This window comes from Martes martes, assembly GCF_963455335.1.
Source record: "Martes martes genome assembly, chromosome: 7".
Classification (NCBI taxonomy): domain Eukaryota; kingdom Metazoa; phylum Chordata; class Mammalia; order Carnivora; family Mustelidae; genus Martes; species Martes martes.
The window spans coordinates 11,092,855-11,118,011 of NC_137894.1; the positions used below are offsets into that span (position 1 = coordinate 11,092,855).

Consider the following 25,157-nt stretch of genomic DNA (forward strand, 5'->3'; position numbering starts at 1 on the left):
CTCTTATTACACTTGCTGAATGAGAAACTATGGCTGTGGTCCAAAAATTTCTTTTAGTAAGTTTTTCAAGTTCTGATCATCTTAAAATTTGAGATAGTCTACTCTAGTATGTATTATGGTCTAGTGTATATTATGGCTTCAATACATTCAATGATAGTAAATAAAAATCTAGTATTTATTATGGCTAGTATATATTATGGCTTCAATCCATTCAATGATAGTAAATAAAAATAGAGTATGAGAGATTTAATAGCTTTTTTTTTTTTTTTTTTTTTGCCAGAATAGTTTAAAAAATACTACTGTGGTATCCATTTTCATTTATGTTTGTCACCAGAGAAAAAACAGTCCAGGAAGGAACACAGCCAAAATTTAAATGGAGCTAGAATAAACCTTTTTTAGCCATAATGCCTAAAATACACATGCTTTGTCCTTTGGAGAATCCGATTGAAGTTGGTTTTGTCAGGTTCTTCAAATTAAACAGTCTTGAGTTCTTTTAGAAAAAAATGATTTTGCTTTGCTTTTGATCACAGAGAAAAATGGAAACGGGAACCCTCAGAAGATGAACAGGAGCAAGGCACCAGTGCAGAGAGCGAACCAGAGCAAAAAAAAGTGAAAGCCAGAAGACCTGTCCCCAGAAGGTGCAGTGTTTGCTTGAACATCTCTGCTTCTGGTGGCGCTTAACTTGTTAGATGGTGGATGATTTGGTGTTAGAACGACAGCCTTAATTGATGGGATACGACATGTTGTGACTCTGGGCTTTGGAAGTCTGTGTCCACTTCTTGCCAGTCTGCCTCATTAGCAAGTGATTAGATGATGGGGACGCTTACATTTGACAGGGTGTTTGCATGGTATGTCTCACAGAGCGAAGCTTCTTTTTCTTCCTCCGTGGCGTACTAGTTAGGAGGGGCGGACTTGTCTTCTGCTTTTAAAAAAACCTCCCTGTGTATTTGAGTAGTGTGTAGGCTCTTTTTGGGAGAAGTAATTCCTGAGTTTAAAATACTGGCTGGTTGAAAGCATGCTTCACAGCTTATTACCTTGTTCTTAGAATCTATCACGAGCAGAGAACGTGACTGTGCAGAGAAGGAAGTAAGCTGAGGTGGTAGGAAACTTCGGTAATTTTTGTTCAGATGTCTGGCAGCAGGGGTACTGGTATTGAAGAAAGGAAGGCGGGAGACAGAGTTCGCAGGGAAATTTACCTCACAGTAATGCTTAGGATGGGGTTGACAAGCTTTTGCCTTTGGGCCAGCTCCCACTCACCACCTATTTCTGTATGGCCAAGTGTAGCTTTTATAGATAAACATTTATAGTCTGATGGTAGGGAACACTAAATTTGAACCTCAGTTAAATGAAATGTTATCCTTTCAAAAAGAATTCTGTTCTTCTCATTAGATGTGTATCACAGAAAGTGTACTGAGTGATGATTATTCTGAGTGTTATCAGTAAATATGTGAAAAGTCATTTTCCCTCGTTATATCAGTGCCTGGGTAGGGGCCTCAATTTTGCTTCTTGTCTGGGAAAGCTCTGTCCATTTGCAGCAAAACATTTGCCTGCCTCCTACTTAGGACGTTGTACAGCTGCCCCCACCCCAGCAGGGAAATTCACTTCTGCGTTTGGGATCCTTTTGTCCAGGTTTAAGTGCCACCTCAGCTTTCTCTTCTAGAGTTTACCTGTTATTTACTGACCCTGATCATCGGTCTGCGTGGCATTGGTTATGGAAGATAAAAGAGAGACAGGCAGGATTGTGGGTTTCCATCTCCCCCTTTCTCCTTTTGCCTTTTTATCATGGGTAGCGTATTTAGGGATTTCCTTCCGAGTGCCCAGGCTGTGGCTTTCTGTCCTGGTTGTTGCTGGGAGTCACGCACGGGGCTGTCTCCGCAGCCTGTTCGGCTGGTTTGCGGCAGGGTGCGCACGCTCTCAGGTCGTCTTCTGGGTGTACGTTGTGCGCATGTAACAAAAATTCACGTGGAGCGATTTCTGTCCTTTGCTCCTTCTGTATAGACAGCATTTCATGTGTCTTGTTCTGCGCTTTTCTTTCCTTCTCTTGGGAATCTTTCCTATCAAAACATGGAAACGTTTTGGTGTTTTTTTGGGGGTGGGTGCTGGCTACCTAGTATTTGGTTCAGGAACAGATTCCCAGCTGATGAAGATTTAGCATTTTCTTAATTTTTTGTTATAGCAAACAGTCCTACGGTGAATACCTTATTACACCTGTATCTGTGTGTATCTGTAAGAGCAATTCCTAGAAGTAAAATTGTTAACGTTTGTGCGTTTGATATTTTCAAATTGCCCGCCAAAGAGGTACCATCAGCAACAGGTTGCATGTCCGGTAGTCCTGAGGAACAGTGGAGAACCATTGCCTGGGAATCCACTGTGTCTCTTTATGTGATTGAGGATTCTCAGCATTAGAATCACTTTTGTGTTGAAAACACAGATTTCCAGTCAATTAGAATCTCAGCAAATGGGACCCAGGAATGTACGTGGCTGACACTCCCCAGGTTAATCCTGTGTGTGGACTGCTGCTCTGGGAAATTATAAAGATTTGAAGCAGACACCAAGGGATAGAGTGAAAACGTTGCTATTTTTTCCTCTTCTCATTTCAGAACAGTGCCCAAACCTCGTGTTAAAAAGCAGCCGAAGGCTCAGCGTGGAAAGAGAAAAAGGCAGGATTCTTCCGATGACGACGATGAAGATGACGAAGCTCCTAAAAGGCAGACTCGTCGCAGAGCAGCTAAAAATGTTAGGTGGGTGATGCCCCAGAAGTCTTTCACTCGCGTGAGGGTGATGGTGTAGTTGGCTAGAATTCGGTCGTGGTAAGGGCAGGATGTTGCATCTGATAGGCAGAAGTAATGACCCGTGCCCAGAGGCTGTGCTCAAAGATGTGGCACGTGTTCTTGTAGAAGGAATGATGTGGGCCAGTGGGAATGGGGAAGGAAGAGCGGCTCATTCCAGGCCTTCGTTCCTGGAAAGAAAACTGCTTCAGGTTGATGCCTTCATTTCATACCTTCCTTTCTCAGGAAAGATGTTTGGATTGTATTCTCAGTTCTAAATTGCTCCTTCAGTTAGATTATCCTGAGGATCAGATTACATATTCGGGTATAATAGTTTTATTAAGTTTACTGATAGGGTATGAAGCACTAACAGGAAATAAAAGAGGAAGGGATACATGCCAACATCAGTGTTTTATTTTATAGGAGTCAAGGGCATTTCATTTTCTTCCGGAGGATACACAGGTTTCTTCTGGTCTACTTAAAGGTGGTGAAGCTAAGTCCTGGAGATACTAACCTGGCTGTGTGTCCAGTTAATGACTCCACAGCTAGGACTAGGTGCCGAGTATGCTACCGTATAGTTCAGCACCTTGTCCTCGTCTAGCTGTTACACATTCAAGAGCGTGTTTTTCTCTTGTGGAACTCCCAGACCATTTATTGCCTCTATATGGTGGGAGGTTACGTTTTAATATTACCAGGAAGTATGTTAGTTGAAGTTTTCAACAGTTTGAGAATACTCACATTTCATCTTCTTCAAATATCATCAGGAGACAAAATATAGGGTTCAAGTGTTCAGTCTTAGAAATACAGCTTTCTTTTTGCTTAATGAAACAGTAACTGTTTTTTCATTTATTATACATTTTCTTTGTAGTTGTTCCCTTGTTTATATAGTCATGATCTCATATCACAAAACGAAAGCATTGGGGTGCCTGGGTGGCTCAGTGGGTTAAACCCTCTGCCTTCGGCTCAGGTCATGATCTCAGTGTCCTGGGATCGAGCCCCACATCGGGCTCTCTGCTAAGCAGGGAGCCTGCTTCCTCCTCACTCTCTGCCTGCTTGTCTGCCTACTTGTGAACTCTGTCTGTCAAATAAATAAATAAAAAATCTTAAAAAAACACAAAAAACGAAAACATAGCTGTGTCCTCCTGTATCTCGCTTACACAGATCACTGCAAATGTAGTCTGTTTTTATTTTAAACTGTGAGTAAACCTTCTTGCAGTTCTCGGTGAACATGCATTACTTAAGTAGGACGAAAAAGAACTTTGAGCCCACTTTAACTGTGGCTGATCTTAAAACAACATGTTGGATCCAAACGGGTATATGGTTCTTTAATGATATTATTATTTGCTGGTGTTAAAGTCTGAAAAGGCAGTTTCTCATGTATTCAGCATTATTCCTCATGCAGTTACAAGGAAGACGATGACTTTGAGACCGACTCCGACGACCTCATTGAGATGACTGGAGAAGGAGCCGATGAGCAGCAGGATAATAGTGAAACTATTGAAAAGGTCTTAGACTCAAGGCTGGGAAAGAAAGGAGGTATGTGTCTTTGGGAAATAAATTACTACTGTTTCTTTTTTTTTTTTTTTTAAGATTTTATTTGTCAGAGAGAAGAGAGAGAGCATGCATGCGCACAAGCAGGGGGAGCAGCAGGCAGAGGGAGAAGCAGACTCCCTGCTGAGCAAGGAGCCCAATGTGGGTCTCGATCTTAGGATGCTGGGATCATGACCTGAGCTGAAGGCAGATGCTTAACTGACTGAGCCACCCAGGTGTCCCCAAATTACTTCCTATATATGCTCAGTGAGGCCCAGATCTTCTGTATTTCAGCTCTGATTTTCAGTCTGTGCTCATATTGGTTGTGAAGGGTGGAGATTTTTCTTTCTTTCTTTCTCCCCCCCCCCCCTTTTTTTTTTTTTTTGCTTTTTCAAGTTTTTATTTAAATTTTAAATTAGTTAACATACAGTGTAATACTAGTTTCATATGATTCAACACTTCCACACATTACCTGGTGCACATCACAAGTGCACTCCTTAGTCACCATCAGCTGTTTCACCCATCCCCGCCCACCCTGCCTCCATTCTGGTAACCATCAACTTGTTCTCTACAATTAAGAATCTGTTTTCTGGTTTGCATCTCTGTTTTCCTCCATGTTTATCTGTTTTATTTCTTGAACTCCACACGAATGGAGTTACATGGTATTTGTCTCTGACTTATTTTACTAAGCATAATACTCTAGTTCCATTCCTAGTGTTGCAAACAGCAAGATACCATTCTTTTTTATGGCTGAGTAATATTCCATCTTCTTTATCCACTCATTTATCAGTGGATGTTTGGACTCCTTCCATAATTCGGCTGTTGCTGATAGTGCTGCTATAAACACTGGGGTGCTTAGGTCTCTTTGAATCAGTGTTTTTGTATCCTTTGGGTAAATACCTAGTAGTACAGTTTGCATGAACTGTGGGAGTTTTTTTGAGCCAGTCTCATGGTTCATTGCAATATGCCTTTGAGACTTAAAAATTAAGATGGTAAAGATGTGTTAATCTCTTAAAAAGCAGTGATGTAGCAGAGATTCTTGCTTACAAACATTAAACAAATTTACCTTTAATTAGATGTTTCTGAACCTCCTTGTAAAATGTATCAAACTGGCTAAATACATTTGTGGATGATAGCAGAGATTTTTTTTTATATCTGATTTGAGGTATCTCCTAACTCAGTTTCTTTGAGGTAACCTTCCATATAGCAGATATCAAATTATCACCTCATTCTTTTTTCTTTGTCTTTTTTTTTTCATCCAGCCTCACTTGAAGTTAAGAGAGTAAACAGAGAACTTTGGATGGGTTGGTAATTGGCATTGGGTGGTGGTGGGAATTTTTATTTTCTTAGTATTTCTGGGGAGATAGACTTGTTTTATGAGTCAGGAGGGACCAAACCAAAAGGATGCTTCTCTTCCATTATAATTGTGTTTGGACAAAAGGATTTCTTTAACTTCACCGGCAAATTCTGGAAAATACTTTTTATTTTATTTTTTTTAAAGATTATTTATTTATTTGACAGAGATCACAAGTAGGCAGAGAGGCAGGCAGAGAGAGAAGGGGGGAAGCAGGCTCCCTGCTGAGCAGAGAGCCCTCTGCAGGCCTCGATCCTAGGACCCTGAGATCATGACCTGAGCCACCCAGGCACCCCTGGAAAATATTTTAAAGTATAGAAATTAGGTTTGGGCTTTGAAAATATTTGAAATAACAGATCTTGTCCATCCTGTATTGTTTGTGAATTTCTGCATGTTTTTAAGTCAGAGGACTTTGGTGTTTCATCCAGAAAAGGATATGTGCTTGAGAAGCTTTCAATGTCTGGTTTAATGCACTTTTTAAAGTTTACCCAAATCCTTTTGTAGCCACTGGAGCTTCTACTACTGTATATGCGATCGAAGCTAATGGAGACCCTAGTGGTGACTTTGACACTGAAAAGGATGAAGGCGAAGTCCAGTACCTCATCAAGTGGAAGGGTTGGTCTTACATCCACAGCACATGGGAGAGCGAAGAATCCTTACAGCAGCAGAAAGTGAAGGGCCTAAAAAAATTAGAGAACTTCAAGAAGAAAGAGGATGAAATCAAGCAATGGTACATTTTTGAAGCAGTGGTATATTTGCAGCGTTGAGGGAAGGGAAGGCTTTTCAGTAACGCGTGGAGCACACAGCTGTCTAGGAACTTGAATTTTGCCTTGATATCTGAGCACTGAGCCAGCTGTAATTCCAGTTTATAAAATTGTGACCTGAAGACACTCTGTACTTCCTATATAGGCCACCAAGTTTGTAGATTTAATTAATAAGTAGTTTATGGAGCATTTTTGCACATGCAGTATTTTGAATCCTCACAATAAGCCCATGAGATTCTCTCTGTTGTACGTAGCACATTTTATAGGTAGGAAGAGTGAGGCACAGTGCAGCTTTTCTAGGGGGACCCAGGATTGGAACTCTGGCAGCCAGAGTGCCTAAGCACCTTGTTACTTCCTGTGTTTTCTGGGGTAGCTTACATGTCAGGAGCTCCTATTCTAGGACTGTCTGGGTTCTGGTGCACTTAATACTATTCTTAGTTTTATACAGTTTGCAGAAATGGTGAGACGGAAACACATAACTTCTGAAGCTGTGATAGACTGTTGTGTGGTTAGTTTTCTTACAACTTTGAATGTGGCCGAGTTGCATATGAGAAATAGGTGGGGGCAGTAGCAGCCACAAACCTAAACTAATCATCAGGTTGAACCCTGAAGACACACCTGTCAGTGTAATGGGGTCAGGTTGTAAAGTGGTTAGAAATTTAAAATCCTCAGAAGTACAGTAGTATTTCATTTCAGGTTGCTCCTGTCATCCTTCTATAGAATTTTGGTGTCCGGAATAACTGGTTTTCCATAAAAGCTACATCGAATCATTCTTAAAGTACATACCTACATGAAAAACAGGCACATTTCCTTTTAAATCTGGAGAGCAGTTTTATTGCCTGTTCTTTTTAGATATATGAATTTGTCACACAAAGTTATTTTAGGTTATTTTTTAAGTTATTTTAGGTTATTTTTAGGTCTTCATAAAAAATGAACAACTGGTGTGTCCTGTGAGTGTAAGGTTTTCCTTTTTTTTTTTTTTTTTTTTTTAAAGATTTGATTTATTTGACAGAGCACAAGTACGCAGAGTGGTAGGCAGAGGGAGAGGGAAAGAAGCAGCCTCCCCCGCTGAGCAGGGAGCCTGACATGGGGCTTGATCCCAGGACCCTGGGATCATGACTCGAGCCAAGGGCAGATGCTTAACCAACTGAATCACCTAGGCGCCCCAGAGTCTAAGGTTTTCTAAAAGTATGTTTTTTATGAAATATCTGGCCTAATTACTAGTAAAGGAATTGCTAAAGGGACAGATGAAAGTAGAGACTCAGTTTCTTTTCCTCTTTTTGACTTTGAGAGATGTGTATAGGTCTCCCAAATATTTTTTTTTTTTTTAATTTTAAAAATTTATTTATTTTTTTAGGTCTCCCAAAGCTAACTAGGATGTATTTTTTCTGTCTTCTGTCTAGGTTAGGAAAAGTCTCTCCTGAAGATGTGGAATATTTTAACTGCCAACAAGAGCTGGCCTCAGAGTTGAACAAACAGTATCAGATAGTTGAAAGAGTAATTGGTGAGCACATGGAAACTTGTTTCAGCAGTGTTTGAGCTCCACGAATAATGGCTTTTGGTTTTGGGGTAATGTAAATTAAAAAATGCGTTTTGTGGGTTTACTTTTTGACAGTGTATAGATACCTAGATTTATTTTGAAGGAAAAGTTAACAAGATTTGCTGGTATATTTGGATGTGGGGGATGAGAGAAAAAGGTGTCAAGTATGATGCCATGATTTTTGACCCAAGCAAATAGGAGAATACAGGTACTATTTACTGAAATGAAAGGTTAAGACCTGGAAGAGCTGATTTTTAGAATGGAAATCAAGAACTTGGTTTGATATTTCTAAGTTTGCTATACTTCTTAGTTGTCTGAGTGGGAAGTATTGTGAAAGCTGTAGCATATGTGAACCTGGAGTTGAGATCTCTTAGTCTGTGCTAGAGATTTAAATTTGGGAATTTATCACTGCATAGATAGTATTTAAAGCCTAAGATATACTGAGATTATCAGAAATGGTATACATAGTGAGAATAGGAAGTCTGAGAACATTCCACATTCTGGAAGTCAGGAAGAAGCCACAGGAGACAAAGAAGAGTCAGTGAGATTGGACGGTGGCTGTGGGAGTATATCCTGGAAGCCAAGTGATACATGGGGGTTGGGAAGGAGGAAAGGCTGCTAGCCGAATGTGGTGAGGACCAAGACGGGATCCTTGAGTTTGGCCCCTGTGTGGTGCTAGTGAATTGGATCGGTGGAGTTGTGGGAATACGGGCCTGATTGGGGTGGCTTCAAGAGACAATGAGGTGGACAGTGAGTAGGAACAAGTCTTCTAGGGAGTTTTGTTGTAAAGAAGGAACAAAGGAATGGGGTAATAGATCCACAGGGCTGTGAGCACAGGACTGTTTCCCCTTCTCCCTCCTCCTTTCCCCCCTCCCTTCCTTCCTTCCTTCCTTTTGTGATACAATGTTGTAGAATATATTTGTATTCTTACTTGTAGGTCCTAAAATGTCACTCTTTTCTTGGTTATAGTGATAATTTTTCTATTTTCTTTTCCATTTGTTTAGCTGTGAAGACAAGCAAATCTACACTGGGTCAGACAGATTTTCCAGGTAAGCAAAAGCTCTGGTTAATAAATGTTAGCATTTAAGAGCAGTTCGTGTTTTGCAGAGTATCCACAGTTTTGCCATGTGGCGTTTCAATGGTTACATGTAAAACAGAATTGTCACTTCCCTTCCTTTAATGACAGATGCTAATCTACAATTTTTTATATGTAAAATAGCTCATAGTCGGAAGCCGGCACCTTCAAATGAACCTGAATATCTGTGCAAGTGGATGGGATTGCCCTATTCAGAGTGCAGCTGGGAAGATGAAGCCTTGATTGGCAAGAAGTTCCAGAGCTGCATTGACAGCTTCCATAGTCGGAACAACTCAAAAACCATCCCGACAAGAGAATGCAAGGTGTGATTGCTGGCTTTTGTTTTTCCAGGGGAAAGAGGTATTGATAGGGTTGGTCACATAGATATTGGGAGGAGAGAAATACTACAAAAGTAAATGATAATTCCCATTTTGAAGTGAAAGAAGATGAATTAACCTTGCATCAAAATTAAATATTAAAACAAAGGGATAGCATGAGTTGTATGATGGCTCTGCTGATCTCTTTATTCTTAAAATTCATAGACCCGGGTATGTCTAATTAGAGACAGTGTGCAGAATATTTGAAAGAATTTAAGTCCTTTAAAGAGAAGTGACAGGAAGGGGGAGAGGCTCTGAATTCTAAGTTAGAGCCCAAATATATAGGCTTTTTCAGTTGCTAGATTGATTGTTCAGATCCTTTCCCTTCATCGGAATCCACTGCCCATGTAAAGTGGTGTGCCTCTGTAACAAAAGTCTGTGTAGACGTGGCTCTGTCTCTGGGAAGTTGACATCCAGTTCATGGCACCAAGCCTCCGTCTGTGAAACGCAGTATATGACTGAGGGGGCAATGAGTATAGTAAAGAATTTGTGGTCTGAGAAGCACAGAGGTAGAAGTCACTGAGCTCCGGTAGTCCTTGAGGAGGTTTGAAAGAGTTAAAGAGGAGGTTGTATTGAACTGCCCTGGTCCTTGGAGAAGGGGTTAGTGCCTGGGAGACAAAGAGAGGCCTGGTTTATTGCCCTCCCGCGAAGGATGCAGGAGAAAGCTGTTCTTTGAGTGGGAAGAGAGGAAAGTGACGTCAGCGAGTGCATTTGGGTCCGAGTTCCTTGAAGGTGCTTGAATAGGCACCTTGAATACTGTGAAGGGTATTTTGGGCTTTACCCTGTGGGTTCTGATGTGAGAAGAGCAGCAGGATGGAAGGTGTATTTAGCCCCGTCTCACAGCAGTGTGCAGGAGACTCTGGAGGTGGTTCTTAAAAAGCCAGAAGGTCCAGCCAGGAACATGCCATACAAGTCCCTGAGGGAAGAACAGTGTGAGGACAAGGGAGGTTATGGAGGGATGGAAGGATCAGATGGCAGAAGCACGATGGGGAGACTTGACAGAAGTGGATGCTGTGTTTGGTGGCTCAGCGCGAAGAGTCAGATTTGTTTACCGTGGGCTGCTCACAGAGGAGAGCTGAGATGATCCGTGACTACCTTATCAAACGGACTTTTAGGGTGATACTTCACATAGTAGGGTGCTAATTCCGCAGAACCCTAATCTTCAAGGGAAATAGTCCCTGAAAAAAGACTTTGTGGCCAACGAACTTTGGGAAGCATTTCTAAATGAATTTTCCCTGTAAATTCACAATATGCACAAGCATTTTAGACTTGGAAAAGTCACGAGTCATGAAATTTATGTAACTTTTATTGCGTTGTTTCCCAAATGGATTTAGCCATGGAATCCGTATTTCGTCAAACCATAGAGACATGGCCCTACTAGATAGACCACCCGATCCTTCACACCCTTTCATTAAGAAAACCAAACTCACATACCTGGGGGTCCCAGCTAGATGGAGGCTGCATTTCAGAATTTGCAAATGCTATCACGGTAAAGTTCTGCTGGGTTTAGTGTGTGCAGACTTTCCCAGAGGTGTCGTACAGTTTAAACGAGATAACATAAAGATGATAGTACGGCACTCACTGCCTGCTGTAAGGTAGAGACATTATAACACAAGTGCTATGTAATGTTCACAGACTGCAGGACCAGGAGCAGGCCAACCAAGAACTATTTGGGATGCTTCAGGCTTTGGGAATACAGACTACAGTGAAAGGTGGTGGGCTGGGCTGGGCTGGGTGGGGTTCGTGACGCAGATGTGGAATTTAAACTTTTGTGCTGTGGTTCAGAGTGCATAAATCACGGCTAGCATTTTAACATAGGAACAGCAAGAAAGTCTTCTTCAGACCAGGGCTTTAATTTTGGTTTTTCAGGCCTTGAAGCAGAGACCACGATTCGTGGCTTTAAAGAAACAGCCGGCATATTTAGGAGGGGAGAATCTGGAGCTCCGTGATTATCAGCTAGAAGGCCTCAACTGGCTCGCTCATTCCTGGTGCAAGTAGGTAGAAAAATATGAAATTTTCTTTACAGTTTCTGGCTTCTTTATTGTTAAGTGCAAATAATTATTTTTTTCTGTTGTGTATTACAGAAACGGAAAAAGTATATGAGGGAAGGCTCTTCTAGGAGTTTATATGTGTGTGTAATATCATTTTAATCTTAAGTAAAGAGTACTTGGTTAATTAGTTATTTGAGGGTAGATGGCCTTTTGCCATACATCTATTCCTGATTCCATGCCAAATGGGCTGTTTTCTATTTCCCAACATACTTTCCTACTCTGGCCATTTCTTTGAGTGTTTTTCTTCCATCTGGACAATCCTCTCCTGTTAGTGTCCAGTTGAAATCCAGACTGTTTCCTAGAACAGTGTTTCTCAAAGTGTGATCAAAGGAATACAGCTGCATCAGAATATCCAGAAGTGTCTGTTTAAAAGTTCAGATCCTTGAGCCCTTTCCCAGATATTCTCATTTGGTAGGTGTAGGGTGGATTCAGAAATCTAACCTTAGCCTACCTCTGGTATAAATTGTCCTGTATTTAAAACAAGCCACAGGCCCTGCAGCATATAGGCCTAGGGAGTAGTGTGCATAGCATTAAACAACCCAGTGGCCTGCAGTGCAATGGGTGGGTGCTTTGGGAAGAAGCACATGATAGCCACTTTTCCTCTGCTTTCTGTAATGGTGGAGCCCAAGGTCATGTTCTTGGACACCCGAGTATTATAAAACCTGCCTTCTCTGTTATAAGGGGTAGATGTAAAAGAAAGACCAAAATGCAAGGTAAAGAACATAGTCTGGATAGGCTCTGATGGAAACCCAAAGTTGGGTTATACTCAGATCACTTGTTATTTTACTATTTTATAGCTTCTACTTTCTTTTCATGCAGGAGAGGAAATTCGGTTGGGGCTTGGGACCAGTGCCTTGCTTGGTGAATTCTGAGGCTTTAATGTCCTTGTTCTTTGTGTGTGTGTGTATGTGAACTAATGATTTTGTTTTGTTTTGTTTTTATTTTTCTCTTCTGCAGAAGTAACAGTGTAATCCTTGCTGATGAAATGGGCCTAGGAAAGACCATCCAGACCATATCATTCCTCTCCTACCTGTTCCACCAACACCAGCTGTATGGCCCCTTTCTTATAGTCGTCCCTTTATCCACCCTCACCTCATGGCAGAGGGAGTTTGAAATCTGGGCACCAGAGATTAACGTAGTGGTTTACATAGGTGACCTGATGAGCAGAAATACGGTGTGTAAACAAAAAGAATTGGGATAGAATCTGTGTTATAAATGTATTTTGGAAATTGACCTAAAGCCGTTATAGTCTTTAGTAACATTATGATTCTGACACTGCCATGCCCCCAATGTTGGGGGTTTTATGTATCACAAAAATGCAACAGAGGTAGTCTTTAAAACATGCTTACTATGTTAAGGGAAGGCATTGGCAGTATATGAATGGGAATCTCTTTTAGTTGGATTGTAGTATTTTTCTTCTGTCTTTTGTATTTCTAAGACCACTTTATTTAGAGATGGAGTTAATACCTCATAGAATATTGATATTATATTTGCTGTTTAAGCAGAGAGCTGCTGCTAAAACCGAGTTCTTAGAGTTTGTTTCTCAGCCTTTTAACATGACGAAGTTATAGAACTTGTAAGGAAGGAATAAAGAGAAAGGACAATGAGCCATCCTAGGGCTGTAGAAATGAGAATTATTTGTCTGTTTTCAACCTTAACGTGAGTAGTAGGAACTCAGAAAACAGAGGCTTGGTTTGCTATTTGTTTAGCAAGTCATTTCTTGATAATAACTGACTTTTCCAAAAGTACCTGTTATGTGCGAGGGCCCATGCTGGGTGCTTTGTATATATTACCTGTAACCCCCACGATCGTCCTCCAAGTAGATGCCACTCTTTCTAAGCGATTGATGAAGTAAAGGACTCTAAGAGTTTAACACTCGTTCCAGGCCAGCTAGAATGTGGCGGAGCTGGGGTCAGGACAGAGAATGGTCTGGTCCCAGACCTTTGCTCTTTCATTACTGTGTGTTCATTTCATAACTGTATGTTAGAGTAAACTGTTTCTGGGGGATTGCTTATCACAAGAGCAAGCCATCAGGAATCCTTGAACCTTTGAGACATACGTTATATATTAAATATTTTCATTCAAATTGTCTAACTAAACCCTGGCAGATTTCATGACTCTGATTTTGAGTTTCTAAGCATATAGTCGCTCTTAGCTTTGCAAATCCATTTGTTAATTATTATAAAAGTTGAAAGAAAAAACCTTAGATTATGCAGAATGGCTTCAATCACTGCATTCAAATCTGAAGACAAAGTGAACTCTGAAAACTTGTGGAGTCAGAGAAGTTTTCTTCGTGAACTCCCAACATTCCTTTTCTCTGTTCTTTCTTCCCCCTTGGTGGTGGTCACCACGCACACTCCTCGCCCTGTTGTCCAGTCACACTGCAGTATGAATGTGGTAGTTTTTGTTTTCCTTTACATTGACATTATTTTCATTCATATGAAATTACGTTTTATCCCGTAACCTTCCCTTTCCTTTTCCTTGGAGGCCACATCTTTCTGCTCTAAGTTAATGACATTCCTGACCGAGGTAGAGGTTGGGATTTGTTCTCCTTGTTAATAAAAGTATTGCCCTATCAAAGAGCAAAGAATACTAAAATATTCTTGAGAAAATTAACATTTTGGGGATCACTAGATAAGTTCAACTTACCGGGGTTTAATTACAGATGCAGTGCATGTTTTGGTCAAATATTTTGGGGCGGAGGTGGGGGGAAGATGACAGTTTATTTGAATTCTGGCAGTAAAATTTTTGCTGCTCAGTGATCTTTTAATTCTCTTATGGCTCTATATTGTGGTTGCTTAGGTCAGTTTAGAATGTATAAAATATTCATTAAATTCTAGTCAGGTTTGTTTTTTATTTGGCATGTTTATCACAAGACTGCTGGTGATACAGAAAGGTGAAAGTAGAAATTGTATCTTAATTACTGATTTCTCTTCTAGATACGGGAATATGAATGGATTCATTCTCAGACTAAAAGACTCAAGTTCAATGCACTTATAACAACATATGAGATCCTCTTAAAAGATAAGGTGTGTAATTTTGTAGTGTGACTTGTCCAAATGGTGGGGTCTGTGCTTCCTGCTTGCCATGTTACTTCTCTGTATTTATTTTAAAAAGCAAACAAATGAACAAACAATCCACAAAGAATATTGAGGTTGTAAATAAAAATCAGAATCTTACAGTTGAAGGGGACTTTAGATTGCTTAGTCCAATGGAATTAAACCGGATGAAAGGGTACTGAGGCCAGTAACTTAACCTGAGCGCCATCCCGGGCACTTCCCATCATATCTTTGTCAAGGAATTTCTCCACAACAGATGATGTGAACGGTCTCTGAATGAAGGTCTTTACACCATCTCCTTTCTACAATTACTAAGAAATGTGGCAGTTGGTCCCATTGGTGATAATACGTGTAAATGAGTTCAATTTGGTGGCTCTTGGTGTTTCTGTGCTTCAGGGTTGGGGTGGAGAAGAGGCAGAGAAGAATCTTAATGAACGAGAGACTGCACAATTGTGTTTTTCTGTTTTTGTATTGTTTTTGCCCAGCATACCAATTTTTGTGTTCTTGCTGTAGGGCATGCAGCAATGCCTGGCCTAAGAGACTCCCCCTCCCCCCCAATACCTTTTGGATGGTGATGTGCTCTTCTGAGTAGACACCAGTCTAGCCAGAAACAGAATAAACAGAGGAGTCCTAATATAGTTTAAGTCCGTGAAGAATAAATGTTTTCTATGTATACCTTTGTGACGGTATTTGTACAGAGATAATTAACACTTGAAAGTACTTTTGGGTTCCCTTCTGACCTGGTGGCTCGTTCTGTTTTGTTTTTACTTTAGACTGTGCTGGGCAGTATTAACTGGGCCTTTCTGGGAGTGGATGAAGCCCATCGGTTGAAGAATGATGACTCTTTATTGTATAAAACTCTGATTGATTTCAAGTCCCACCATAGGCTCCTGATTACGGGGACCCCTCTTCAGAATTCCCTCAAAGAGCTCTGGTCCTTGCTGCACTTTATTATGCCGGAGAAGTAAGCTCCTTCCTGTGTATTTCGAAAGATGCAGAATGTCTGAAATGCCAATGCTTTTTAATTCTTGAAAAACAGACCTTAGGGAAAACAGATGGCATGATTTGGGGATAGCGAAACGTGAAACTGGTGCAGGAACAAAATTAGTAAACTGTTCCGTGATAAATGTGAGGAGGCACAGAATTCAGCATGATGTCAAGGAGGAAAAGCCTATTATCTACCAGATGTTTAAATCAGTTAATGCATTGGGGAAATAATTGGTAAATAGGAAACCTCAGACCTCTCTGTTACAAGGTAATCAGTAATTGAAATGACGTATATAAGATACAGAGTGTGATAAGCATTAGTATCTTAAACCCAACCTTGGATAACAGAAGCCATCAGCATTAGGTGTTACTCAGATCTCTAACTTAGTAAAGAATCATGGAATGTTTTTATTGAGAAGATTTTTATGGGAGAGATGCTATGTACGTTTCCTAAAACTTAAAGTTATCCAGTGGTATTCACTGATCCTTAGAATGAAATCTGAAGTTGTTACCCTAACTTGGAAGACGTGGATCTGTGCGGCCCCTCAGTAGTACTTTGACTCCTCCCATCCCACTTTATTCACCACCCATTCTGATTCAGCTGTTCTGTCGTCTCTGTCTATAACGTGCCAGGCCCCTGCCGCTCTTTTTATCTGGACCGTTCTCCCTCCGCCTCATCTTCACATGGCCAGTCACGTTGTAACATTTTTGCCTCAGCCTATGTGACCACCTCCTTTTTGATGTCTCCTCGGACCACCCAACGGAAGCCGCCTGTTGGATGGGCTTATCACCTACCCTGTCTTATTTTCTTCATGGCACCTCCCTTTCCTCATTTCTTCCTCGTTCATCTCATGTCATTAGATTTTCGCATCAGAAGCTGCAGGGATCGTGTTCACGTAATTCATCGATTGTCCACATTGCCTAGGGTAGTTTCTGGCATGCGGTAAGCAGCCAAGGGTTGTCACATTGACAGGGAAATGCTCCACAGTTTTTTTAACTCAAAAAAGATTTGAATGCCTGCTATGTGCCATAAATGGAGCAAGGCGTTTTTGATAACGTAATGAAAAACATAAAAGTGCTCCCCTTCCCCATGTGTTAACTTTTGGTAAACACTATTGAGATACTGTTTACATACCATAAAATACACAATTGCAAGGATGCCATTCAGTATTTTTTAGTAAATTTCTTGAGTTGCGCACCCATCATAATCTAGTTTTGGAATATTTTCTTCACCCAGAAAAGTTTCCTCTTACTGTTTGTAGTTAGTTTCTGCTTCTGCCTCAAGCCTCAGGCAATCGCTAATTGGTTTTCATCTCTCGAGATTTAACTTTTGTAGAAATTTCATATAAATGGAATCCTAATAAGTAGTCTTTTGTTTTTGGCTCGTTACATTTAGCATAATATTTTTGAGATTCCTCTGTGTCGTAGAGATTATCAGGAGTTAGTCTGTTAAAATGGGGTAATATTCCATTTTATGTGTGTCCTGTCACTAGTTAATGGACATTTGGGTTGCTTCAGTTTTGGGCTGTCGCGTCTGTGTGTGGACGTATGTTTTTATTTATCTTCATTAGATACTTAGTGAAATTGCCGGATTGTTGGGAAAGTATATATTTAACTTAAGAAGCTACCAGACTGTGTTCCATTTGCCATTCTTACCGGAAGTGTTTGAATTTTCAGTTTCTCAGTATCCTCACCAGTACTTAGAAGTTGTCAGCCTTTTGGAGTCTAGTCATTCTAGGAGGAGTGTAGTGGCATTTCATTGTGGCTCAAGAGTTGCATTTATGTGATGACTGATAATGTTGAACATCTTTTCATGTGTTCATTAGCCATTTGTCTATTTTTGGTGAAATACCTGTTTAAGCGTCTTGCCTATTTTTTTTTTTTTGAAGAATATTTATTTATTTGACAGAGAGATCACAAGTAGGCAGAGAGGCAGGCAGAGAAAGAGGGGGAAGCAGACTCCCTGCTGAGCAGAGAGCCTGATGTGGGGCTGGATCCCAGGACCCTGAGACCATGACCTGAGCTGAAGGCAGAGAGGCTTAACCCACTGAGCCACCCAGGCGCCCCCGCCCTGCTGCCTGTTTTTAAGTTAGGTTGTCTGTCTCATGGGTCAAAGACTGACTTCCTTCCTTCCTTCATTCTTTCCTTCCTTCATTTTTTAGTATTCCAGATTCAGGTGCTGTATGTTTTGCAAGTATTTTGTCCCAGTTTGTGGCTTGTCTATTTTCTTAATGTTGTCTTTTGAAGAGCAAAAAGTTTGTAAGTTGATGAAGTATAATTTTATCAACTTTTTAATGGATTGCGCTTAAATGTCGTAAAAAATGGGACATAGTTCCCTAACCTAAGGTCACAAAAACTTCTTTCTTTTCTTCTTCTTCTTTTTTTTTTTTTTTTAAAAGATTTTACTTATTTGATAGAGATCACAAGTAGGCAGAGAGGCAGGCAGAGAGAGAGAAGGGGAAGCAGGCTCCCCACCGAACAGAGAGCCCGACGAGGGGCTCGATCCCAGGACCCTGGGATCATGACCTGAGCTGAAGGCAGAGGCTTAACTCACTGAGCCACCCAGGCGCCCCACTTCTTTATTTTCTTAATGGGAATTTTAATTGTTACGTTTAGGTCTCCATTCCATTTTGCATTTTTTGTTACAGTGTGAAGTATGAGGACTGAAGGTCATATTTTTTTGCGGTGGGATTTTGGAAATTGTCCCAGTGCCATTTATTGAAAAGAATATTTTTTCTTTATTGAATTGCCTTGGTACCTTTGTTGAAAATCAGTTGAGATCATGAATATAAGGTTCTGTTTCTGGATTCTCAGTTCTGATTTGTTGGTATGTATTTCTGTTCTTACGCTGATGCCACACTGTCTTGATACTGAGGCTTTACACTGATTCTTAAAATGGTGAGATATAAGTTCAGTTTTGTTTTTATTAAAAATATTTTGGCTATTCTTGATCCTTTGTATTCCCATAGGCATTTTAGGATCAGCTTGTTGATGTCTGAAAGGAAAAAAAATCTTCTAGAACTTTGATAGGTATTATGTTGAATTTAGAGAGATTTATTTAGAGCGATTTAGAGAGAATTTAGAGAGAATTATTATAACGGTATTGAGCTTTTTAAGCTATTCATCATAGAAAGTTTCCTGTTTATTTAGATTTTCTGTAATTTTTCTCAACAGTGTTTAGTAGTTGTCAGCCCATAAGTCTTATATTTCTTTTGTTAAGTTTATTCCTACTTATTTTGATTTTGATTGGAATTTTTTTAAATGTAGTTTTCATATTGTAATAGAGTTTTTTATAGAGATCTTGAATTACTTCCACTGTTTTTGCTGTTCTTTATTTCCCAGTGTTTTCTAGATACAGGATCACATCTCCAAGTAAAAGAAGTTATACTTCCTTTACATTGTGGATGGATGTCTCTTATTTCTTGCTCTGTGGTATTCTCTAGAATGCCTGTGTTGAATGGAATTAGGAACAGGATAGTGGCTATAGAATTTTTGTAAATACCCTTTATTGGGTTGAGGAAGTGTTAATCTATTCCTGATTTTTGTGAGTTTTTATAATGAATGAGTGTTGGATTTTGTCACATGCTTCCCATCCCCCTCCCCGGGTCTTTTGAGGTGACTATGATTTTTGTTCTTTATTTTATCAATATGGTGTATTAGTTACTTTATAGATGTTAAGACAGCCTTTCATTCCAGTGATAAATCTGTCTTAGTTATGATGTTGCATCCTTTTTTGTGTTTCTGCATTCATTTTGCTAATATTTTGTTAAAGACTTCTGCATCTGTGTTTTTGAGGAATATTAGTCTCTAGTTTTGTGTTTGTGTTGTGTGTGTATGTGTAATATCTGCCTGGCTTTGGTATCAGCGTAATAGAATGAATTGGAAAATGTTCTTTCTTCCCTTATTTCCTGAAAGAATTTATTAGGATTGGTGTTAACTTCTTCTTAAAATATTTGATAGGATTTACCAGTTTAGCCATGTGGATGGGCCTAGTTTTTCTTTGTGGGAATTTTTTTTTTTTTTTAGGATTTTATTTATTCATTTGTCAGAGAGATTGAGCACAGGCAGACAGAGAGGCAGGCAGAGGCAGAGGGAGAAGCAGGCTCCCCACTGAGCAAGGAGCCCGATGCGGGACTCGATCCCAAGACCCTGGGATCATGACCTGAGCCAAAGGCAGCCGCTTAACCAACTGAGCCACCCAGGCGTCCTCTTTGTGGGAAAATTTTTAATGACTAATTCAATTTCTAGTTGTAGACCTATTCAGGTTTTCTGTTTCTTTTTCACTTAGTTTTGTTAATCTGTGTCTTTCTAAGAATTTGTCCATTTTGTTTAAGTTGTCTGATTTGTTGGCATAATGTTATAGTGTTTCCTTATAATCCTTTTACTTTTTGAAGAATAAATTGTGATCTCAGTAATTTTTGGTTGTGGTAATTTGTGGCTTATCTTTTTTTCTTGGTCATTTCAGGTAAAGGTTTAACAATTTGGAGGATGTTTTCAAAGAAAACAACTTGCGACTTTTTTTTTCCTGTTTTCTATTTCATGTATCTCTTTTCTCATCTTTATTATTGCCTTTGATATAATTGTCTCATTTTCTCTTAAGGTAGAAGCTCAGATTACTGATTTAGGGCCTTTTTTCCTTTTCTCGGTATTGGTGTTTAAAGGTATAGCTTACCCTCCACACGCTGCTTTTGCTGCGTTCTCTGAATATTGGTCTCATGTGTTTTGGCTTTCATTCAGTTTCACCTTTTCTGATTGCTTTTGTGATTTCTTTGATGCATGGCTTTTGTTTTAAATGTGCTGGTTAGTTTAAAATATTTAGGTATTTCCTGATGATTCATAATTTAATTTTGTCTTAATACGTTTTAAATGGATTTACTGTTACTTGTTATATGCTATAGTATGTTTTCTATTTTGGAGAATGTTCTTTGTGCACTTGAAAAGAATAGTACTTTGCTTTCATAGGGTAGAGTTCTGTTTATTACATCAACTTAGTTAATAGTCTTAGTCAAGTCTTAGATAGCTTTATTGACTTCATGTCTAGTTCTGTTATTGACAGTGAAACATTTCAGTATTTAACTGTAGTTGAATGATCCACTACTTTCGGTTCTGTGAGGTTTTCCTTTTTTGTTTGAGAAGTTTGGGTGTTAGGTTTGTGCACTTTTGTAATTGTTTTGTGTTCCTGATAATTGATCTTTTTATCATGAAATGTGTGTCCCTCTTTATCTCTAGTAATATTTCTTGTTCTTTAGATCTGTTTTGTGTGATATGACAGCTCTTTAGCTCTCTTTTGGTAACTGCATGGTATACTGTTTTCCATCACTTCACTTTCAGCTTCTTTTTATGAGTTTAAAATGTGATTCTTTTAGACAACATATGGTTCATCTTCCTTTTTTAATCTGGTCTGACAGTCTCTGCCTTTTGAGGGTTTAGTTCATTCACACGTAATGTTATTCTTGCCATGGTTGGATTTACGTATGCTATTTTGCTTCCCACCCCCCCCCGCCCCCCCCGCCGCATGTTTTCTCTTTTTTGTTTGTTTCTCTTACTGCCTTTTTTTGTTTCAACGGTTATTATCTTTTTTTTAACAGTTATTTTCTAGTGTGCCATTTGAATTCTTCTGCTAATTGATTTTTTTAAAAAGTTATTTTCTTACTGGTTGCTAGAGTTTTTGGTATGCATTTCATCACAGTCTTCTTCCGATTAATGCTAACCTATTTCTGGTAAAATATAACAGCTTTTCTCCAGTATGGCTTCGTTTTCACTTCCTTCCTTATGTTGTAAACCCAGGAATACAGTGATAAATTTATTGCTTTATTTAGGCTTGTCTACCTCCCCCCACCGCCCCGGCTTGTCTTTCATATTACACATCTATTTTATCATTTCCAGTGATCTTTATTTCTCATCTTGCCATTGGGTATCACTTCTTTTAGCCTAAATGACTTCTTTACTATGTCTTGTAAGGCAGACCTACTAGCAAGAAATTCTTTGTTTTCATTTGTCTGTGGCTGTCCTTTTTTCACTTTTATTTTTCAAGGCTAGTTTAACACTCCTCAGAAGGTGAGTAGAGAAACTTGACCACTCTGACCACGCTAAAATCATCTAAAATAATCTCTAAATAAAATAATCTCTAAAATAATCTCTAGGCTGTGGCATGATGTCATTATTAAGTTTACTCCTATAACCCTATATCATATGTAGTATTTTAAGTTGACAGTTTTCTGTTGCAGGGAACAGCAAACTTTTTCTTAAAGGACCTGATAAGAAACATTTCTAGCTTATAGGCGTTACAGTCTCTGTTACAGCTACTCATCTCTGCTGTTTAGAGGGAAAGAAATCAAAGACAATTCATAAACCATTCAGCGTGTATATAAAGAAATAGTGTGTCACATTAACTTTTAATTTACTAAGAATACTAAAACGAGGCAGGTGAAAATATTTGTTGCCTAAAAGAGTAGGGGAAGTAAATTTTGTAAATAAGGTTCATATTGAAACTTTTATACTAACATAATTTTAATTCATGATGAATATTATGTGAACTGAAATAGTCTCTTGAAATTGTCACCCAGCTTTTCAGAGAATAGCCTGATACAGTGATAGTCCCTGATTTCCAGTTGGTTTGTGCATTTTGTGCGTGAGGTGCTATCCCTAGCATTGAGACCGTTCAGTTGGCATTGTTCCTTTTAATCCTCTTACCTAGTTTTAAGTACTCATTTAGTTTTGTTCCTGGAGTCATTGCATAGCAGTGTGACAAAATGCAACTTAGGTTTATCAGTTTGTAAGCTTTAGTGGTGTTTTTAGATTTCTACCCCAAACGGTCTCTTCGTTGGCTTCCCCGAAGAGGGCAGTTTCTCGTGTTAGCAGGTGTTACGAGGCTGGTGTTGATCCACCTCCCAGTACGTGATGAAGCGCGTGGCTGTTTCTCAGTTCAGAACTGGCAGCAAACTGTTGACACCGTTGTGCTCTGTGGCGGCGCTGAGGTGGGCAGATGCTTTTGAGTCCTCCAGACTCTGGGTAATGTGGAGCCATTCTGTCTTCTGGAGTGTGACTGGCCTCAGCAGAGGAGGGCCACCGGGTGTCAGAGGACAAGCGGTGGCTGACGAAGCTTCTGGTTCTTGTGTCCTTCCATGGCCTGCTCTCCCGTGCTGAGCGTCTGCACATAGGGCCCAGAAGGTTCTTCGGGTGCTTCCCTGGCCTTCTAGTGGCAGGACAATGCACATTATTTTCAATCATAAAAGAATTTTCCTTCAGTCTTTTTTGTTTTTTGAAAGAAATCTGTTCCCAGTATCCCGTTCTGGACTTCTGCCATGGGTCCTGTAGTAAATCAGAGATGATTAAATTAAGATTTAAACATGGGAAACTTTATACAACTGAGGCAGAATTATTATGGTGACAGGTTTTAAAATTTATTAGTAAAATTTGTGTCTGCAAGTTCTAATACTATTAAATTGGTATCACTTGTATTGCTATTCTTATTTGGGGACCATAGTCTGTCTTACTGTCATTATAATCCATTAACTTTTTCATCTATGAAAAATGAGGATTTTGATGGAAATTGTGTAACAAACTTTTCATCTTTATGCAGTGACAGCTGTAATATTGCCATTAATTATTCTCTTACCTCTGAATTTGTTTTCCCAAGAAATTGCAGCATATTAAAGATAGCTTATTAACTTTTCTGCAGAATGTTTCATGACAATAACTTGTCTGTACTTATGTACTCATTGCATGTCATACTGAAATATCTTGAGAACTGTACACCTAGTCCGAGAATTGGAAACCTAATGTTATCACATTGTAGACAGATGGGATTGATTCAGTTGGTTTTTTTTCCCTTTCCTTTTTGTTTTCCCCTCTCTTGTGTCCATGAGCTAGTGACTGGTAAAATTTATATTTTCATAAAGGGAAGAGTCTTTTTTTCTTTTTTGTTTTAACAGATTTTTTTTTCCATTTAGTTAATTGAAATTTTAGGTTGAAAAATGCTTTTTTCCCCCTTCCCGGTTGCTTTTGTAATACATGCTGTCTTATTTTATTTCCAGGTTTGAATTCTGGGAAGATTTCGAAGAGGACCATGGGAAAGGGAGGGAGAATGGCTACCAGAGTCTCCATAAGGTGCTGGAGCCCTTCCTCCTCCGGAGGGTCAAAAAGGACGTGGAGAAATCCCTTCCTGCCAAAGTGGAGCAGATCCTCAGGGTGGAGATGTCGGCTCTGCAGAAGCAGTATTACAAGTAAGCTGTGGGCTGGATCGTGCCACCGTAGGGTTAACATCTGGACAAAGAAGCCGTAAGATACACAGTTGACAAACTGCTTTTTTCAGTGATGCCTCAGCACGGATGTGAGTAGCAGTATATTCATGGTTAGAAAGAGGAAGTTTTACTGTTCTTGCTTTCTTATTTGGGTGAGAATTTGCACAGCACTTTTCATTCTCTAGGTGGTCTGAAGTCTATGTTAAATCTCAGCACTAATCCCCCCCTCAACAGACACACATTTTTCACTCATTCATCTGTTTCTTCTCTGCTATTCATTCAATCATTTATTAAGATTATGCAGTGTGGTAGGCATTCTGCTAGGTGCCGGGAGTATGAAGATGAGTGGAATGTGTTCTTGCCAGAAGTGTTGCTTCAGAGGGAAGACAGTAGAGACAAGGGGTCAGAACAGTGTTGTTTAATAACCAAGGCGTATGCAAGGCACTGTGGGAGTAGAGAAGGCCATGTGCTCAGCTCCGTGCTGCAAGGGGAAGACGCTCTCCTTTCTGGCACTCCCAAGGGGCCTGGGCAGGTCGTGGATTTGGTTTAGGTTATGATAGAATGCTGCGTTTGGGACAGGGTGGTATCGAAAGTACTTTAGTTTTTGTTTTTTGTTTTTTTGTTTTTTTAGAATTTATTTATTTGCGTGTGAGAGAGAGAGGGAGAACGCACACATGCACAGGCAGGGAGAGGGCGCACACAAGCAGCAGGCAGAGAGAGAAGCAGGCTCCCCCCTGAGCAAGGAGCCTCATGTGGACTCTATCCCAGGACCCTGTGATCATGACCCGAGCTGAAGACAGCTGATTAACTGACTGAGCCACCCAGGCACCCTGTGCTTTAGTTTTGATGATTTAAAGTTGAATCTGGAATGATTGGAACTAATTACATGCCATGAACATTACAGTCTTTTATGGTTAAAGGTCTGATAATTTTTCTGATAATATTCCTTTGTTGTTAATGCAACTGAATAAAAACAAGACTTTAATTTTCAAAAATTACCATCTGACTTTTTAAAAGATTTTATATATTTATTTGATAGAACAAGGGTACAAGTAGGCAGAGCAGCAGCACAGGGAGAGGGAGAAGCAGGCTCCCCACTGAGCTGGGAGCCAGATACTGGCTCCTTCCCAGGACCCTGGGATCATGACCTCAGCCAAAGGCGGGTGCTTAACTGACTGAGCCACCCAGGCACGCTGCCTCTATTATTTTTTAAATTGAAATATATTTGGCATATACTGTGTAAATTTAAGGTGTACAACACATTACTTTGATACATTTATTTGTAAAAAGATGGTTGTCATTGTCATGATAATTAAGCACCTCTATCAGCATTACATAATGACCCTTCGTTTTTACTGGTTGGAATCTTAAAGTTCCAGTCTCCTAGCAAGGTTGATGATAATAATATG

General features: G+C 39.8%; 1 protein-coding gene across 2 annotated transcripts in view; it reads left to right on the top strand.

The window, feature by feature from the left end:
• The window catches only part of CHD2 (chromodomain helicase DNA binding protein 2), a 116,153-nt gene that overhangs the window by 34,053 nt on the left and 56,943 nt on the right, over nucleotides 1-25,157 (top strand). For both annotated transcript variants that reach the window (XM_080809522.1, XM_080809523.1), the window contains exons 6-17: nucleotides 531-638; nucleotides 2,601-2,741; nucleotides 4,171-4,304; nucleotides 6,157-6,382; nucleotides 7,820-7,920; nucleotides 8,961-9,005; nucleotides 9,176-9,354; nucleotides 11,278-11,402; nucleotides 12,417-12,633; nucleotides 14,399-14,488; nucleotides 15,292-15,482; nucleotides 23,542-23,730. In XM_080809522.1, coding sequence (XP_080665648.1) covers nucleotides 531-638; nucleotides 2,601-2,741; nucleotides 4,171-4,304; nucleotides 6,157-6,382; nucleotides 7,820-7,920; nucleotides 8,961-9,005; nucleotides 9,176-9,354; nucleotides 11,278-11,402; nucleotides 12,417-12,633; nucleotides 14,399-14,488; nucleotides 15,292-15,482; nucleotides 23,542-23,730 — 1,746 coding nt within the window. The remainder of the gene's footprint in view (nucleotides 1-530; nucleotides 639-2,600; nucleotides 2,742-4,170; nucleotides 4,305-6,156; nucleotides 6,383-7,819; nucleotides 7,921-8,960; nucleotides 9,006-9,175; nucleotides 9,355-11,277; nucleotides 11,403-12,416; nucleotides 12,634-14,398; nucleotides 14,489-15,291; nucleotides 15,483-23,541; nucleotides 23,731-25,157) is intronic.